General features: G+C 44.9%; 1 protein-coding gene across 1 annotated transcript in view; it reads left to right on the top strand.

Moving 5' to 3' along the window:
• The window catches only part of NPHP4 (nephrocystin 4), a 1,060,260-nt gene that overhangs the window by 877,169 nt on the left and 162,864 nt on the right, over positions 1–20,227 (top strand). The window contains exon 24 of the mRNA XM_069610268.1: positions 8,955–9,040. Coding sequence (XP_069466369.1) covers positions 8,955–9,040 — 86 coding nt within the window. The remainder of the gene's footprint in view (positions 1–8,954; positions 9,041–20,227) is intronic.

The raw sequence follows: 20,227 nt of genomic DNA, 5'->3' as shown, positions 1-20,227 counted from the left end.
TATGCCCCGTGGCCTGGACGCGGATCCCGATGCAAAAGGACGTTGTCGCCTTGGCCAAGAAGGGGTGGTTCAAGCCCCTCTCGGCCCAACCTGTCAATCGGCCCCTGGACGCCAAGTATAGGTAAATGGAGGGGGATCCATTCTTGCTGTCGGCCCACCCTCAACCGCACTCTTCAGTGATTGCTGCGGCGTCACTCTACTCAGAGCCTCAGTCGTCCTCGGCCACCTCGTCCTCGGCGCTGCTTGGCAAGGATGAGAAGATCTTGGAGGCGTACGGGAAGAAGCTTTATTTCAACACTTCGCTGCATCTTCGTCAATCCAACGCAGATGCCATGCTGGCAGCCGTTAACGAGAGGATTTGGCAGGAAATGGCCGACTTCCTTCATGAACTTCTGGTGCAGAGCCAGTCACGATTCAAGGCGGAACTGGCAGAGGCAAAAATGGTGGCGCAAGACATCATGGAGTCCACTGTGTCCCACATTGACACCTCTGGCCGGGCCATATGCATTGCCACGGACATGAGAAGGACTGGGCACTAGCACACAACATGTATCTCATACCCTTCCATTTACCGGATATTCACAATGCCATTGCAGGCTCTCTCAGTAGGGAGTTGTAGTCCTGCCACAAATGGGAGCTTCACCAAAGTCAAGTGTTCGCCTCGTCCCTCAATGGGGACATCCAGGGATCGACTTGTTTGCCACAGCTACCAACACGAAGCGTACCAAGTTTTCAAGTCGATATCCCCAAACAAGCAGTCTAGAGGACTTCTTCTCATTCCAATGGGAGGGTCTGTTCCTCTACTCTTTTCCACCATTTCCACTTGTGCTTTGATTTCTAAATGCACTCAAACAGACCCATTGCAATGTGATCCTGCTGGCCCCAGCATGGCCACTCCAGATTTGGTACTCCAACCTCATTCACCTATCAGCGGATCCTTATGTCAAACTACCTCTTCTCCCTGACCTGCTCTCCAGAGACAGCCAGCCTGTTCTACAATACAATCCAGGCTCCCTCAATTTGTCAGCCTGGTTCCTGCAGCCCTAGAATTCAGACACATCCCATTGCCTCCTGAATGCAAGCAAATTCTAGCCAGGGCTAGATCATCTTCTACACTGTCATGTTATAAGCACAAATTAAAACGTTTTACACCATGGTGTGAGTCTCAGCAACTAGACCAGTTCCACACCCAAGCTGCTCAAATCTTACCATACCTCCTGTCTTTAGCAGAAGCAGGTTTGGCATGCTAGTCTATTAAAGTACATTTGTCAGACATTTCCTGCTACACATGCATCACACACCAGCCTTTCCCCTGGTCACAGAGGCTCATAAAAGAATTGGTCAATGTTCTGTTCCAGGCGTTTCTGCCTATATGAACCCAGACCACCAGCCAGATTGGTAACTAAATGTGGTCCTCTTGAAGATAATGGGCCCTCTGTCTGAGCCTCTAAACAGTGCTCCACCCTAAATTCCTCTCCTAGAAGATGGCATTTCTAGTTGCCATCACTTCAGCCAAATGAGTAGGAGAACTGCAAGCATTATCCTGCAAACCTCCATATCTAGCTTTTCTCAAGTCCAAGGTGGTACTCCGGACGAACCCTTCATTTGTGCCTCCTCAGCGTTTCACCTGAATGAACCAATCATACTGCCTGTGCTCTTTGGCTCTCCCTCTTCCCCGGCAGAATGGGGGTTGCACTCTGTGTCGCACAAGCCCTCAAGTTTAATGTGGCTTGTACAAAGGACTTCCACAGTCATCGCAGCTGTTGTTGCCTTTGGACCAGTGGGTATGGGCAAGGCTTTAGCGAAATCTTCCATTTCGAGATGGCTGTCCGCGTGCATTTCACATTGCCATCAGCTGGCCAACAGGCCCCTGCGAGGAAGACCAAGATCACACTCGACCCGAGCTGTGGCATCAACTATGGCCTTGCTGTCTGGTGTTGTCCTGATCGACATCTGCAGGGCATCCATTTGGAGGTCTGTCCATACCGTCACAAGGTTCTGCTGCACCAATAGGGATTCTAGGGAGGAATCCAGAGTCGGCCAGGCAGTGCTTTGCAACCTACTTACAAAGGCTGAGTGCTCCAAAAGTGAGATGTGAGTTGATTGCTTCTGTTGAGCTATTCCTCGGCCCATTGATTGTGTATATGTACTGCTGTATAATCATATTCAATGAGCATATGAATCCATGAAGGATCCAATGAAGGAGAAGGAACAAGTTACCTGTAACTCGTGTTCTCCAGCATTGGTTTCTTTCAACGATTCACATGCAACCTTCCCTCGTACCCCTCTCTGGCTCTTCTTGGATCATACTGCCACATTACATGCCCTTCCAAATCTGAGAAAGTCCACTGGGGTGGAGCTAAGGGGGAACTTGGAGTTCATGTTGGGTTCATCGTGCCCTTTGCCACATGTCCTGACGACAGGGAATATTCAATGAGCATGTGAATCCATGAAAAATACCAATGCTGGAGAACAGGCGTTACAGGTAAGTAACTTGTACGGTAACTGTTTGTTTGTTTTGCTTGTTTTATTTATTTATATAGTTCTCCAGACCCAGAGGTAAAAGGGCGCTTAGGTAAACGGATACAGGATACATTATATAGCGGCTACAGGATACATTATATACATTTTACAAGTTATACATTTATACAGTTTGTAAGTAATAAGCACATTTAAAGTATAAGGCAATATCATCGAAACATAAGAGAGATACAAGATGGTAAATCTTAGTTTTTATTCAATAACCATCTAATAACCTGTTTTCTGAATGATAGAGAGGTATTGATGGATTTGATATTTGGTGGTAAGGTGTTCCAAAGTTGGGAGAAGAGGACTGTGAAACTGGATCCCCCAGCTCTTTTTAAGGTGAATCTGGGCACCGTTAGTCATAAGGTGTTAGTGGATCTAGTGGTTCTGGCAGCAGATTTCAGAGTGAATTTGTTAGTGAGATAGGCAGGGGCTAGGTGGTTCAAGGCTTTGTATGTGAGACAGATGATTTTTAGGTCGATTTTTCTGTTGTATGGGGAGCCATTTGCATGATTTTCTAATGGTAGAGATGTGCTCTCGCCTGGGAATGTTTAAGGCCGCTCGTAGCGCGTTATTTTGGAGTACCTGTAGTTTATTAATTATGGATTGGTTTGCGCCTAGGTATAGACTGTTACAGTAGTCCAGTTTGGACTGTACAAAAGCCACTGGCCAATGTGAGGCAGCTATTAGAGGACAAAAAAGGTCTACAAGCCCTAATCAGCTTACCTGTGTAGGCAGTGGCTGAGGCAGTCATGTTAATTTGTTTAGAAAGGTTAGTGTTAGCATCAAGATAAAAGCCAAGGGTTTTCACACTTTTAACAATGGGAATGGTATTTCCATCGATGATGATGCTATTATAGTTGGTGCTGAGTTTCAGCAGGTTATTGGATGAGCCAACAAGGAGAAGGTCAGTTTTCTCATCATTCAGGCAGAGGCCATGTGTGGCCATCGATGCCTGAATGATGGTGAAGATTTCCGGATGACGTCAGCGTAAAAGTTACCTGAGAGGGTAAGGAGTATCTGGGTGTTATCTGCACAATTGATGTAGGTGATACCCAGATGGTCCAGTTTGTCAAAGAGTGGCTTTGTAAATATGTTGTACAAAGTAGGCGAAACACATGAGCCTTGTGGGACACCACATGTGATAGGAATAGGGTCAGCTGCCGCTATGGGTGAGAAGAGCCTCGTGGTTCTATTAGGCAGGAAGGATTGTATCCACATGACAGCAGAGAAGGAGAAGTGAGCTGCTGATGATAGGTGGTTGAAGAGGACTTTATGGTCGGCCAAGTCGAAGGCTGCTGAGAGGTCTAAAAGGAGTTGGATGGCGGCGTTACCTTTATCTTTAAGTTCATCAATCTGGCTTTTGAGGTCGACAAGGGCCGTTTCTGTTCCATGTTTCGGTCTAAAGCCAGATCGACGTATTCCTAACAGTTGGTTTGTCTCTAGATAGTCTTGAATTTGCAGATAAGCCACTCTGTCTAGGATTTTTAGCAGGAATGGGACCGTGGTGATGGGTCTGTAATTGATGGGTATAGCCGGGTCTAGTGATTGTTTTTTTAGAAGTGGGAGAACCCATGATTGTTTCAAATTACTATGGACTGAATTGGTGGGAAATGACAGGTTTATTAGTTTAGTGATGAAGGGGGATAGATCTCTGGCTGTGTCTTTTATAATCTGGGCCTGGCAGCTGTCCCCTTTACAATTGGATGGTTTTAGAGAGGCTATAATTTTATGTACTTCAGGTATAGTTAACTTTTTGAAAGTGAAACCTAAATTAGTGTCAGTGGGGGGTGGTGCACTTGGGCTGGTAGACTTGCTACAGGTGAGTTGTTGTCGTTTACACTCTGTTTTTAGTTTGGGGCCCTGTGATTTTGTTGGCAAGGGCGTTCTGGATACTAGTGCACCAAGGTTTGTCTTTCGTGCAAGTATCTGCAGGAGGATTCAGGTTTTCTAGTTCCTTTAGGATATTGAATAATTCTCTGGTGCAGGATCCTGCCTGATTTATCCTAACGTTGTAGGCTTCTTTCTTAGTACGTATTATCTCATTTTTATATAAGGAAGAAATATTCGTAAGATGAGTTTTGTTTTCAGTAGATGGTGCCGTTTTCCATAGTGTCTCTAGTTTAGCTTTCTTTTTCCTCAATAGTTTGGGTTTGGGGGTGTACCAAGAGTTCAAATGTGCTCTGGGTTTTCCTTTGCGCATTTTCATAGGGGCGATAGTGTCAATGGCATTGGCCATGCAATCGTTATAGGTGTTGACCAATAGGTTAAGGTCTGCTGTGGCCGGAAGTGTGTTGCGAGCGGGAAGAACCAAGGGTATTAGGGCTTCAGCAGTAATGTTACGATTATTCCTGGTAGGACAGGCTGGTGCAGTAGGGCATTTTCTTATGTTCTAGGTTATTGACATTAATATCTAGTGGGATGAGATGGTGGTCAGTCCATGCGAGAGGTTGGGAGGCTTTTCAAGTAGTATTGCAATTGAGAACAGCTACCCAATCGATGATTCTACCTTTCTGATGATAGGTTGGAAGCTAAGTTGTGTGAAGCCATGCTCAGCTAGAGCGTTAGCTAGGGAGGAGGCTGGAGAGTCATTGTACCCAAAGTTGAAGTCTCCGAGGATGATAGTTTGCGCTGATGGCTTAGAGTTCTCAGCTATTCGAGAAGTGATATCTTCTTCAAAGGCTCCAAGATGACCTGGGGGTCTATATATGAGGTGGATGGAGATTGTGCTTTTGGGCGAAGTTTGCAACTTGATTGTGAGATGTTCGCATGATTTTAGTGGAGAGGAGGTGACTGATCTGAGGTCTAGAGAGGATTTAAAGATGATAGCTACACCTCCTCCACGAGCATTAGGTCTGTCGTTTCTGATGATGGAGTAGTTGTCAGGAATAGCTAGGGTTAAATAGGGTCCTGCTGCCTCATGTAGCCAAGTTTCTGTTTTGGCGACGAGGTTGAGATTGTTGGTCAGGATGATGTCAGCGATTTCTGTAGGACGGGCAACAAGGGACCTGACATTTAGTAGAGCTCCTTTTAGGGGGAGTGGTTGGGGCTTGTTAGAATCTGTGTCTTTTTTATTGGTCTTGGTGTGGGGTTTGGCAAACAGGTTACTGTTCATATGGGGGAATCTGGTGCCTAGTCTACAGTTACGGTCTGTGAGGTTAGGGTTGGCGGTGAGTGTGTTTCCTGGAAACTTGGTTATGGAGAGCTTAGTACTAGGTTTGGTGGAGTTGGGACTGGCGCCCCCTGTCAAACATGGAGAACTTGGTCTAAGGTGACACGAAGTTCTATCAGTAATAATGTTGGCTAGGGTGTCGACTGGGAGGTCACTGTCGTTAGTGGTGTGGTTTTGGAGGTAGCTAGGTGGCAATGGTGTGGGTCAGGGGATGGGGAAGTGTCTCAGGCATCCAAGTATGGCTAGGCCATTGCTGAAAGCTACGTAGTTATTACCGCTACAAGGTACACTATCTTGCATGACACAAAACTGGAACATGATGAGGGTGAACCAGGTGAGCATGGTCAGGGGTAGTTGGGTACAATAAGGGTGCTTCGCTTACAATTTCAGGCTAAGGTGCACACAAATGGGCAGATTCAACATTGGCTAAAGATGCACACAGATAGATAGATTCAACATTGGCTAAAGATGCACACAGATAGACAGATTCAACATTGGCTAAGATGCCCACAAATAGGCAGAATCAGCATTGGCTAAGATGACACAAATAGGCAGAATCAGCATTGGCTAAAGATGCATATAGATAGGCAGATTCGACATTGGCTAGGTGCACACAAATAGGCAGATTCAACATTGGCTAAGATGCACACAAATAGGCAGAATCAGCATTGGCTAAAGATGCATATAGATAGGCAGATTCAACATTGGCTAAAGGTGCCCACAAATAAGTCGATTCAACATTGGCTAAGGTGTACACAGGTAGGAGTGTATACCTGCTAAGGTATCTATTAAAGAGACTGTATCCAGGATGCATGAGCCTAGATAAACCCATGGGTAGGTATCATAAAGCAGTAATGCATAGTGACCTGATATACCATGAATCTAGGCTCAATACAGCATGACTCTAGACACAGTGGGCACAGAAGAGCAGTTCGGTACAATAGTCTCGAAATGGCGTAAGATTAAATCGCACAGTGGTTGGGTATCAGAGAAGCAGTAATACATAATGACCTAGTGTGTCAAGGGTCTGAATGACGCAATGAGTGGGGATCAAAATGCAGTCATGCACATCCACCTAATGCCGCCTGAATCTGAGCTCAGTGCAGCATGAGTCTAAATGCAGTCGGCGCCAAAAGCAGTACTACACAATGGCCTGGTATGGCTTGGAGCTAAGATACACCGTAGGCATTTAAAGGCTATACCAGTCAAACAATAATACCTACTGATGTTGTTAGGATGTTTTAAACGTTACGTGGCAAAGACAAAATGCATAGGATCACGTATGGCACGAGCCAAGAGTGCAAGTCTAAATTTGTACCTTATATGCAGGTGGCGTATTAAATGCAGCAGGACATTTGGTTCCATATAAGCAGCATAGGCACAGAGGTAGTAGGTTGTAATAACGTCCCTGGGCGGCTTTGATGGTTTGTAGTCCGTAGCAATAAGTGAATAGGGTAAAAGTTTACAAGTTGACTAAGCGAACTGTATGGCTTCCAGGGAAGCATAGTGGAACTTGGGATTAAGGAAATAAGCAGTAATGCACTAAGCGCTTCGGTGTGCAACTCATGTTAGGGACGGCATGGGAAAAGCTGTAAAAATGGATGGCAGCACGCTTACCCAGTCAAGCAGTGTCGGTGGCAGGTGAGCGTTACGGGGGGAGCAGGGGTCGTGGCCCTTGGCTCGACCGCTCCTGACAGGCTGACGACAGGATGGTGCCTTTGAAAGCGTGCCTTCGACTGTGGGCCGGTTTAGACGCCTGCCGGCTTGCAATTGGCCAGTAAGTGTATGCTTACAGCCAAGGATCGGTTACTGGCCCTGGTGTGTTTCCTCCTATGGAAACAAAGAGAAAATAATGCGGGTGGCCATTTTGGAGTGCCGGGGTCCTCGTGGTCTCCAGTTGGTGGCCGTTGCACTCCGGTGTACTCCACTAGAGTGGGTGTAGAAACGAGTGGCATGCAGCCCACCACAGTTGTAGTGGCGAATTATGGAGGGGCTCCATCGAGTAAAAAAGATTATTTCTGAGAAGCGCTGCGGATTTCAGATAATAGCGCAGTGAGGCAGATTGCCTACCTTCTGAGGGGGGCAGGTCTCCTGGCAGGGCACTGCTCCTGCAGTGAGAGGGGGAGCTCCAGCCCCTGCTGGGGAAAGGCAACAGATAACCCTGTGAGTTCCTCAGCCTCTAACCAGCTGGTTCATACACCTAGAAATAGTACACGTGACATTAGCAGTCCTAAAATACTGAATTTTATTATTTTCATTTATATTTTACTTTTATGTGATAAGCATATAATTTACCAAAATAAGATAGCAGGTGTTCTACGGTAATTCAGTAAGAAGAAATCCCTTCCTCATATGCAACATATTCCTCATATGCAAAGGTCTATGGCACGTCACTGAACACATTTTTTAGGTTTTTTTAAACTCCCGAATAATAACACATAATGCATATATGATATTAACTAGAAATATACAAGACTCATGGGTGTAAATAAAATGCATTCTGTGTCAGTGCACACCAAGATATACACTTACAGGAAGGGGTGTAGGGGAATTTATTTCATGCAAATTATCACACGTATCTTTGGGCCTCATCACAACCTTCACGATATCCCGGCCGCCGGGATACTGCAAAGGCAAATAGCGTTACCACAACTGGGTCCAGCGCTGTTAGTGCCGGATCCCGAGTTGTGGTAAGGCTGTTACTCCCCATTTTTGGGAGAATCCATAGGACTCTATGGGGCAGTAAAAGCACTATTACTGTTGGTGGTATTATCGTTGCAGTAATAGCGCCACAGATGGGCAGAAAGTGGAGAGTTTTACATCCAGCAAAAAGCTGGAGGTAAACCTCCTACTTTCCGCCCAAACTCGGGATTGGGCAGAGCGGTAATGCTGCGGTTATATCGTTTACTCTGCATTTTTTACGCTCCACCCAACCCCTGATGGGCCCCTTTGTCTTACTATGTAAAGATTTATTTGCCTGAAGAAATCGGAGCAAAGCTGTGCTTTGTTTTTCATTCCCTGTATTTCTTCCCTACTTTGGTCTAGCATAATTAGGCTTTGTGAATGTCAGCTATGTATAATGTTATAATATATTTTTTATTTTGAACCTACAATTTTGCTTTTTCGCTTCGTTCTGTAAATTGTTCATTATCCCCCAACTATAGGCTGTTAACCTTCCAACTGCAGTTAAGTTTCCACTCTCATCATGCAACATTTACACAAGTGGAGAGATTTCATGTTCCTCATTTTCTTTTAGGGGCGCCAGTGGGAATGGCAAACGGGGAGCCAGAGTTCTATGTCCGCTGCAGCGACCCGAACATCATCTGTGATTCCAAAAAAATGGTATTGTGGTCTTGGAAGATTTCTTATACTGACTGTTTTGAAAATCACCTATCATTTGTTTATACATTAAAAACAGTATTTTGGCATATAAGGGTTTGGTTTCATGTGTGATTTTAATAGGGACTCATACGCCTGATTTAAGAATTGGAATAGTGAATGCAGGAGCCATAGACTGAAACATCATATTATAAGACATTTCTGTCCTTATTTGCTTTCTTAACATTGCCTTTAACCTGCGGAATACAGACAGTGACACTTTGTTGACGTCAATAGTTCAGAAGCACTGGCCAAATAATTCCCATAACATTTTATTATGTTTTTTGAGAGTCCATGTGTGGGAGCGTAATGTTCAGCTATGTACCCTTTGCTTTTTATGCATAGGGTCTTTAAATATGCCTTACTATTGAAGCCCAGAAAGGCACCAACGTGTCTGGCTTTTTTCTTGTCTCATGCAGAGGGGACGTGGTGTTTCGCCTGTGGTTGATTAGCTTTTTGCAACATAGTTGGACTGATTTGCATACGATTGGTCTCCTTGTATAATGACTGTAATGCACTAACAGCATCATATCAAGGGAGATATGACTGGCCCTGTATCAGTCTGGTTTCCACTGAGGTGTAGACTGCTACACTTTGGGTTCTCCGTGATATCATGTGTGCAGTGGACTGTGTTGGTGGCTGCCTCCTTGTTTGCCTCCATTTCTCAGTACCATTTGACACCATCAACCATGGGATTCGGATTAACTGTTTGAACATATCTGTGTGCCTTCAATACGCTGCTATTTCTCATTCCTGACAGAAATACAACACATTTTGAGGTTTGGAAATGCTAAGTGTGCCTGTGGCATGATTAGTTATGGAAAGAGTCCTGGGTTTCTGCTGTAGCCATCCATGTTGTTTAGCCTGCACAGGAAGCCACTTCGAATCTGTATTCAGGAGAGGAGAACTTACTTCCAGAAGTACACTGAGGTTACCAAACTATATTTCCAAGGTGTCATCAAAGATTGTCAAGTTCTTGAGTGATTGTCTAGGAGCAGAAGTGCCTGCTCATTTTCTAAATCTAAATTCTTTATATAAGACAATTCCCATTTTCTTTCCCAAAAAGTATCTGGCGCCCGTTTCTGTACTGCTGGAGTACTTGAGGAAAGTGGTTGCATCTCTAGCTCCCAAGCCAAATATACTTTTCTATTGTCCCAAATATGTATGGATTCTGTCACGGAGACACAATATGTAACAGGTATGTGGGATCAGGAGGCATAACTAGGTCAGCTAGCGGTAGGAATAAAAGACTCCAAATCGGTTCAAGGTCAGCACAGTCAATGTTCTCTTGGGCACCGCACCCAGGCAGAGGAAAACAATCCAAAATATGATATGTGGCACTCATAAGTGTGGATAAAGAATGGAAAATGTCTGGCATGATGCCTGTGTCAGTATCCTGGTCTTTGTCCTGGGGTTAAGCTTTCTTAGGGTTCACAAATCCAGTGGTGGAGGCCCCAAAGTGGGGGTCCTTCGGAACCCACACTGTGGCTCTGGCAAAGTTGTTGGGTCTCAGCAAAATGCATTATTCTGACCTCTTCAGGGGCCAAAGCCTCCAGGTGGAAAACAGGAGGCTTTGGGATAGTCTTATTCATTGACAACCTCCCTGCGCTAGGGTTCGAGTCCCCATATTCACCTCCTTCTTTCGTCTGTCGCAAGCTCCTTCCACCATCTCATTCCGTCTCCCACCTCTATAATCTTGTCTACTGGAAGATCTTTGATCTTGCTGGTTAGTTGGATTGCTTTTCCTCCTCCCTCCATCTCAGGGCTTTGTAACTCTAGCCCCCTACTAGACAACCAACCTCTTCTGACTCCTCTTTTTCTAACTTAACGGCCCCCCCTCCCCACAGAGTAAAAACTCTCTTGCTCGCCGCCCTCCCCAATATTCCTCTCCAGTAAGTAACAGATCCTGTTCTCTCTGCCCACGTCAATACTCCTGTCTGTCCTGCTGGTAATAGCTTGCTTGCACACTCTCTCTCACCCACTCTCTATCTCTCCCGCCAACCTCTTCACTAACTTTCTCTCTTCAAACCTCCCAATACCTTCGCAAAAAAACCTTCTTCCTAAAATACCTCTTGCTGTCCACTTGCCACCAGTTGGCCTCCTCCAACACCTGCTTGAACTCCCCTCCTTGACAGACCGGCTTGACCCAGTTGTATGGGGCTCTTTTATCCCCATGGATAGGCACTACGCACATTATTTTTACAACAGGTCTCTGATGTTATTGGCAAAGAGCCTGACAGGGACCTGGGTGAGATTTGGGCTTAAGGGTTTGGGCCAGAGGTGTCATAAGGCCTGTTGGTCATTTTGAAAACCACTGTAACCCACTCCTCGGTGCCCTGTGTTGAGCCTGTGAGAATTATGTGTCCAGCATATAGGTTTGGAGTCGTCTTAAAAGCACTTGGTAAGGGACGGGTGTACATGTATTTTCTTTTGAGGAACCACTGAGCTGTGTCTAGACACAGCGACTTCATTTCACCCCCATGAAGCTCATTCATAGCAGTAATGCACACTGTTTCTTTCTGCTTCTCGAGACCGTGAGGATTAAACAAAGTACAAGTACCTGCATGGGTTGCACGTTTTCTGTGGTTGCATTCATTTTAGCGGAGACGCTTCCCTGCAAGTGTTTTCGTTCTGCAGACAGGAATGAAAACCGTGTTCCTGGATGCGTGCCAGCAGCGATGGTTTTCCCTTAAAGGGCAAGGGAGCGTTTCCCTCACTGATTTGGTGCCTGCTTAAATTGAGCTTTACACTCTATCCATGCTGTGCGGTTTGTTCTTCACTATTCCTCTGGCTATGAGGTACCCCAAAGGGTTGGGAAGGGGATATGCCAGTCTGGGGTGTCTGCCTTTGACTGCTCACTCTGTTAGTGCAGGAGACACAGTGAGGGTGTTCTGTGGATGCTCTGTACTCCCCATCTGATTTCGGCATCCATTTGATTGTGTTGGCGCCCAGCTCTTTAGCCACCCTACTGTCGGTCCCCAAGTTTAGGCAGGGGACTTCATCACAGCACTCATGTAAGCCAAACCGACACATGTGTGAATTCCCTACTCGATTTGTTCCAGAAAATATAACGGTTAGTTCCTCCTGACAATAACGCTATGGTTTTGTTAAGGGCCACTTTTATTAAGAATGTACCCAGAGAATGTGGTTCTTCAGGGTTCTCCCCCATTGACTGTTGCTCAAATGCCTCGGTTGCTCCACACAAGAGGCCATTTGCTTTCTGCCGCAGGGCAATTTGACTTTATTTCATTTTGCCAACTAATTTGTTTCCCTCTTGATGCCATAATGTGTGTAGGGTGGTGTGTCTAATCTATCGGGCTTTTCGTTTGGGATGTCCTTTCCTGGCTGGTGAGCAGCACATTGTGTGACGGGGTTTGAAAGCTAGAGCTGTGATATTCAGAAGTTAGATGTTCTGAGATTTAAGAAAGTCCATACACATATAATGTCGTTCTATGATTTCTGTTATTTACTACAATTCTTTGCCACGTGGCTTATATCCATAATTATTAGTTTAGTTCATTTAAAATGATATGTTTCTAACAGTTTCCATATGTATTTAATGCTGTAATTATCTTCTAAATAATTTTCATCACATATTTGTAATGTCAAGAATACACTACTATACTATAAAATAAAAATATAGTTTGAGATTTCCTTTAGCACTGCCTGAATCTATCACGCGCACACGCACACTCTTTTAAAACTCAATTGTTTAAATTGCAGCAAAGCAAGGGTTCTTATTGAGGAATATAGGTTAGAGGTTAGACATATTTCAAATATCACTAAAATGTGTACGTATAGCAATATGCAATTAATAAAACAAGAAAAACCATTGAACATTCCTAGAATGTGACATTTGTAGTTCCACTTCATAAACCTGTTTGGATGGAAAGTATTATTTTGAAAAGGTCAGATGTGTTGACAACTCAACATGAAATAACAGTCCAAGATGTGCGAGTCTCTTGCAGTTTTCATCTGTGGTATTAATAATATTGTGCTAGTGGCAAGCTATTCAAAACGTAGTATTTAGCAGTATTTGAAATTACTTAAAATGTCCTATGTCATTACAATGGTATAGAACCATTAAAACAATGAATCTGTAATGATTACTTCGTTCTTTTGGATTGAGATGTATTCTTCACAGCTTGGATGAGCAGAGCAGGTAGCTTTCACTTTTGTTGCATGTCTACTGTGACGTTATCCTTATTCTTGCAACTGCATACAATTCCTAGAAGCTTCGCCCCCTCAGCAACCATGTACCGTTTCAAACAGAGTATTGTCCCTCCTCTATCCAGCTGGCAAAATACACCCATTTTGTGAAAGATCATCATATCCTGACACATGCAGATACAGGCATGTAGCTATGGATTGCCCCAACTGTTAATGAGCTTTCAGAATTCTTCCACTAAGAACATTTTTGTTTTATAATACTTAGGTTTTGCGAGTTTGGTCTTCAGTAAAAGCATGGTATTTTAATTACCTTTCATTTTTTTTTAAATACCATCAATTTTGAGTTTGGATTGCATGCAGTACTTTCGACATAACCATGCAGTAAATAGCCAAAGCAGTTTCAGCTCAGAACTAGGTGCTATTTTAACAAGCATTGGCAATGCCAATAGTATTGGCCTTTACTGTTCTTTGCATTTTGCATTTATAGGCACCAGGGTGCAAGGAGGATAGTGCAAAGGAGGATATGATAAGGGGTGCAGGTGTGCAATGGAATGAGAAGGGGAATAGAGCAATGGTGGTAGCCGTTGATAGAAGTTGCCGATGATGAGCGTGAAATGGTGAGAGGGTAAGAGAAAAAAACGAGTGTGAGAGGAAGGATGTGAGAAAATGTAAGGGCTGAGAGCAAAGGTGAGAGTTGGTGTAGACGGAATAAGGGGATATCTTCAAGAGTGCCTGAGAGAGCGACAGCGTGTGCGGAGAGAGAGAAATAGCAGCAGCGTGTGTAGAGTGAGAGAGAGCAACAGCATACAGAGAGAGCAACAGCATTCGGATAGAGAGTGACAGCGTGCATAGCGAGAAAGCAACAGCGTGCAGAGAGAGAGAGCGGCAGCGTGCAGAGAGAGAGTGGGCAACAGCATGCAGAGAGAGCAACAGCAACAGCCTACAGAGAGAGCAACAGCATCCGGATAGAGAGTGACAGCGTGCATAGTGAGAGAGCAACAGCGTGCATAGTGAGAGAGCAACAGCGTGCATAGTGAGAGAGCAACAGCGTGCAGAGAGAGAGAGGGCAACAGCATGCAGAGAGAGAGAGGGCAACAGCATGCAGAGAGAGCGAGAGCAACAGCATGCAGAGAGAGCAACAGCATCCGGATAGAGAGTGACAGCGTGCATAGCGAGAGAGCAGCAGCGTGTAGAGAGAGAGTGTGGCAGCGTGCAGAGAGAGAGAGAGTGAGTGCTACAGCATGCGGAGAGAGCGAGAGCAACAGCGTGCAGAGAGATAGACAGCATCCGGATAGAAAAAGAGTGACAGCGTGCAGAGAGAGTGCAACATCGTGTGGAGAGAGAGAGCGCGACAACGTGTGAAGAGAGAGAGTGACAACGTGCGGAGGGAGCACAATTGTTGGAAAAATAGATGAAGCAACTCCTGAGTCCCCAATAGATTTAATGCAAACAACCTGGGGCAGAGCACACGAGCTACAGGAGGGAAGGAGCACTTCCATCTGCAGGGTGTTCCCGTTTTAAAGCCCCCAGGAGTGTGTGTGGGGGTGTGCACTAGACAACAGCAAGAAAAGACTCACTTTGCTGGCACCAACTTGGAGTTCATGTTGGGTTCATCGCGCCATTTGCCACATGGCCTTTCAACCACGTCTCATTCAGGACTTCCAAGATCATCTCGATGTTGCCCATTAGAAAAGAAAAAATATACTTATATATATATATACTCATAAAATATACAAATATACTTTGAAGGCATCCACCCACTGCTCCCAAGGAGCAACAGGCTCTCCAGGGTTTGGCAAAAAGGCAGGCGGAGGCCTGGCAGCCGTATGTAACATGGCTGGACAGATAGGGTGCCTTATTCCTCAGGCCCCCAACAGGAACTTGCCCACTACTGTGCGAGCCTCAATACTCCTTGCTCCCTCGAGATGGTGGATGTCCCCCACTGTCACCTTGTACAAGTAAATGCAGTACAGCCGGAGAATTTGCACTGGGTGAGTCACAACAAACCAAGTGATGCAAACACGGACTTCCAGCGATCACAGCCCCACCCAGATGCACCAAACACCACCTGCCAGGGTTCCACAGCAGTTGTATGCCCCAACCTTACCACCACGGCCCCCCTGATTGCAGATTAGGGATGTCTTGTGGCAACCCAGACTCTAGGCGTCCTTGGACAGTGTCTGTATGAGGCTCCTGCCCCCTCCCAAAAGCCGAGCAGCAACGATCAGTTGATTGCTGAGCCGCGCCGCGCAGCGCCACCGTAGCCCCTCCTCCTTCCCTCAGGAGACAGCGGTGAGCAGCTTGGTACACGGACACTGCCGGGGGTGGGGCTACCGGCCGGCGCTCAGCGTCCTACGAGGATGCAGGCCTCTGTATGCGGTGACGGCTACTCCTCCTCCGAGGCCCCGACTGGACCCCGAGCAGCCGAACACCGGGTGGTGACTTCCCACGATGAACGGAGCCTGCCTGCAACCGCTGCTGCCGTTGGAAACCCGGGATGGCAAGCGGCCGGCAGCGCAAGTCTCCTGGCGCCCTGCGCACTAGCAGCTGCCCCCCACGAACCGGCGTGCCCTCCTCCGATGCCCCGACTGGGCTCTTGGGCAGCCAGTCACCGTGGGGGAACCGGAAGCCCACCGACAGAACCCACCTGTGGTCACCGCTGACCGTAACGATGAACGGGGTACGGTACACGGCAGACAGCTCCACAGGGATCCGATGCAGGCCACTCCACGTCCTCGCACGACAACGCCGGGGATGGGCAGGTAGCACGGGACAACCGTCCGGCGCACACGTGGGACGGGGTCAAGCAAAATCCTCGTCGCCAATGACAGGATCTCACCGGACACAGGTAAGATGAAGGTAAGTACTTTATTGTAAGACCCCACAGCCTGCTGCTTCAGCCTCCTCAACCTAACGGCCACTGTCGAATGTTGACTCTTGAAAATGCATCAACATTCCACAAGTGCCCGTGCATATTACAACAGCAGAGTTGTATGCCCAAACAGCACTACTCCTTTATGAAAGGATTCATTGTCCTCCTGTGAAAAAAGCTTTAAGAGTACATGCACCAATTTCACTTTTTCCATGCTGTGCAACGAAATCTCTGTCCACTGAGCCTTTCAAGGTTTAAAAAAAAAAGGTTATGGACATCTTTGTGCATTTTCTAACCTCTTGATAGCCCCTGAGCTTATTTCTTTCCACGTGAAATCCATCTCTTGACATTCGTTCCGTCCTTTGAGGCATGTCACATATTTTACTGTGAGCCACGGAGTTTGATGGTGTAAATTGTCCTCTTTCTCTCCAACTTTGGGAGGATTATTCAATTCGCACTCGGGGAAGGGCGGTCAGCCAATCAGGTGGCTTGAAATGCTGGTGAGAACACAGTGTACCGCCCGTGTTTTCCCAGCCACCTGAGGCCCTTTTCCGGGTGCTGCCATTTATTTGCACCCTCCTGCCACTCCCCCAACTGCCCCCTATCCCCACAGCCCTACCCACCCCCATCCCTCTTACCTGTTAGGGCTGCTGGAACCACAGCTCTTGTCCGTCGTGTCTGGTACCATAGAAATAGAAAAGGGACTTGATCCCTTTCCTATGGCAGCGGCCATCCTGTTTTTTTTATTTGTACGTGAGATTGGGCTTGCAATACCTGCATAGCTCGCCTCCCATAAAAAAAGAAAAGAAAAATATTTGAACATCCCTTCCCCCTCGCCCAACCCCAGACGAACCCGGAGGTGCAAATAGCAATCACTACGGCTTAGTGGGGGGGGATGATTGCTGCAGCATTCGACTGGGAGATGATTGAGGAAGATGGGCCTCTAGTTATGTACTGTCTCAGAGCCACTGTTCCCACTGATAGTTGGATTGGCTACTTCAATTTGGCACCCAGATCCTTCAGGAAGAGTAGGGTGATATCAATGTTTCCAGGGGGCGGGGAGGCAGGGATAAAGCTCATACTTCATTCTGTGAGGACCAAGTTCTTCATGGACCTTCTCTTTTGCATTGAGCATTTCCTCTCGATATTGTTCTACTTCCTGAATTCGAGACTTAGTAATCATTCAGACTTTTCTTGATGTTGAAGGGAGACCGAGAGTAAGTGTGTAGTATTAAGCTGGTCAAAATAGACCGCAAAGCCAATGGTTCTGATTTTAGAATCTCAGCAACCACATAATAGTAAAACACTGACATCAGCACTTCACCTCAAACTCGAAAACGGAACTAGGTGAGGAATCCTGAGGGAGACCTTGATGAGGATCACTGGGTTGAGGATGAGTACTGGATACATTTTAACACTACATCTCTCACAGAAGAATAGGTTCCAGCAAGGCTGTTCACTCGGGATTACATGAAAGCCTTTTCAGAGTTGCCGCTAAAGGCCTAAAGTTTGCATACGTTGTAGAGATATTACAAGTCACAGAGGAGTTCCTTGACTATAGAATGGTAAAGTCTAAAGGAAGCATTCTTCAATAATGTCGTGGAACTCCGAGGTGAGGTGCAATGTCCTTTTTACGAATGGTAGCAAGTGTTTTATTCCTTGTAATACATGGCCATCCCCTTTAATAATGTAAGCGATCTTCCAGCGGTTGATAAATATGATCAGTGTGATGCATATTATTAGTGTAGAATCTGTGTGGTTTAAAAATACCAGTATAAGGCTTTTAATGTGTAACAGAAAAACAGTTTGAGCAGTTCATTATAATGCATCCAAAAAATGATTTCTGCTTTATAATAAGTAGTAACGTGCTGATACATTTTTGCTCGAGCAAGAACATATTAAAAGTATATTCCACGACTTCTCCTTTCTCATTACTTCTGTTTCTGTACAGTCTGTTTTTAGTTTCCTTTTGCCATTTTCTTGCGCACTCATTAGAACATCTAAGGCAGATGGGAGGGTAAATAGATGTTTAACTAGTGAGTCTAATTTTATGTAGGAATATGTAGGATCTGTAGAATGTTAATATGTACATGAATATGCTTTTTACCTGTTGAAAAACAAAATAAAAAAATCAAACAGAAAATAAAAGAGCTAGTGATTGGTGCATTTTATACATTGTATTTTTCTGGAAAGGTGCATAGCGTTTTTGTTTTTAATCTCCTAAGTACCAGAAGCAAACTGAGATGCTGAATTGGTCATTTTAGAGCTAGTTGAGGACAACTGTACAAGTTTACATTAAGTCGTTGTTCCTGATTTAATCGTTTGCCGATTGAGGGTTTTTGCATCAACGCATATTTATGATTAACTCATAAAACTCTGAGAGCAATAAGTGCAGAATTTTGTGATGATAGGATTAGAAGCTAATTCAACAAGGAGACGTTATGTACTTCGGCAAACAATTCCATTATTCAGCAATATGGACGGCCGCTCCAGAGCACCCCGCATCATCAACCTACCTACCCCCTTTAAGCATCCTGGAACCCCAAGAGATCAATATAGGTGAGAACGTGGGGAAGCCACCGGGATATTGTGGGGTGAGGGGAAGGAAGATGGTGAGGGAAAGGACAGGTAGAGCAATGCAACCTCATGTAATCACCTTTTAAAACGTGGCGTCTTGAGTTCCAAAGGGAATCAATCTGCCACATGTACTGTGGGACATATTTGATTATTCCCCTAAATGACGTTTTTAAAAATGAGATTGTACGTTTAAAGAACAGATCATATCACACAAAATCTCTTAATGACTCAATTGCAAAGTTTCTTTCAGTTTATGCCAAAAAAGAATATTGTTGCTCTAAATGATAAATACACCTATAAGTCAAAAACAAATATCCTTTAACATCGAAATAAAAGTACCCTGGTATTTCATAACTTAAGTAAAATCCACCAAGGCCCTCGCATTCTACAGAGGGGCAGCCAATGCTCAATCTGCTGAATTGCAGAAGCACATAACTTTCTGAAGGAGAAATTATGCAACTTAAGATAAAAGACCAAAGTCGTTTTTGTCTAATCACAAGTCAGTCATAAACAATTCACCAAATTTCAGCAGTAACCTATAATATTTAAAACATAATTATAAAGGAGCTTTAGCAATCAATTCATATTTTCACACAGCCTCATGGAGTATTCTCTCAGCTTGACGTGTTTCGGTCATGCCGACAATCTTCAGAAGCAAAGGAGGCTGAATAAAGCAATCAATTTAAATGATTGAATTCAATTGAAAACATTTATTTCCTCCTATTCTTAAAGATATTTCTACCAGACCCAGTTATGAATTAGGACGATCATTCCATTTCCCAGCCTTGCAAATGTCTGTGGATGAGGTGAAGCCTTTTATAACTTAAGTATCAACCATCAAGTGGTGACGCGTGGTACCTATGAGTTTTTAACCCTCATCAATTGAGGTCCATGTATTTACAGTTCTCTCTTTGGGCACTACCTTCACTGGTTAGAACTGGCACTTTGGTAACTGGCCCCTGCCACGAATGAACAAGTGCGAGAAAACACCAACTACGTGGTTGTGCAAGCCAAGCTTTTTTTTTATTTTTACTATGTAAAATGATGCTGGTTTTTCTTTCTCAGAAAGTGAGCTCTGCTAATCAGGCCTCACTTTCTAAATGCTTCATGCATTGTTTGCATGTGCTCTCTTGCCTCGACTCTTTAAAGTGACATACAAGCCTTGTAGTTTGTCAACATTGCAGCCACAGGGTAGCGTGTGCATACCTGACAACAGCCTACTGGAATCCAAATGATTTTAAAAAAGTCGTGGGCTTCCTTTAACAGCGGGCACATATAATTTAAATTATATATAAGTGTATCACCAAGGCCTGGTGGCATTTTGGGATATATATATATATATATATATATTTTTGTTGTTCCAGTGACATTCTTATTTCATCTATTTGTGAGATATATATATTTATTAACTTTCATTCTTTTATCTATTTGACTGTCAAATTGTATTATGTTACTTAGTATATGCACCACACATTTAGGAACATATTTGTGCATCCATGGACGTAGAGCACTGTGCATTTTATCATTGCTGT

The sequence above is a fragment of the Ambystoma mexicanum genome, chromosome 8 (genome assembly GCF_040938575.1).
Source record: "Ambystoma mexicanum isolate Mex_15411 chromosome 8, UKY_AmexF1_1, whole genome shotgun sequence".
Lineage (NCBI taxonomy): Eukaryota > Metazoa > Chordata > Amphibia > Caudata > Ambystomatidae > Ambystoma > Ambystoma mexicanum.
The sequence above is the reverse complement of the archived record's forward strand: the minus strand, read 5'-3'. Positions and strand labels throughout refer to the sequence as shown.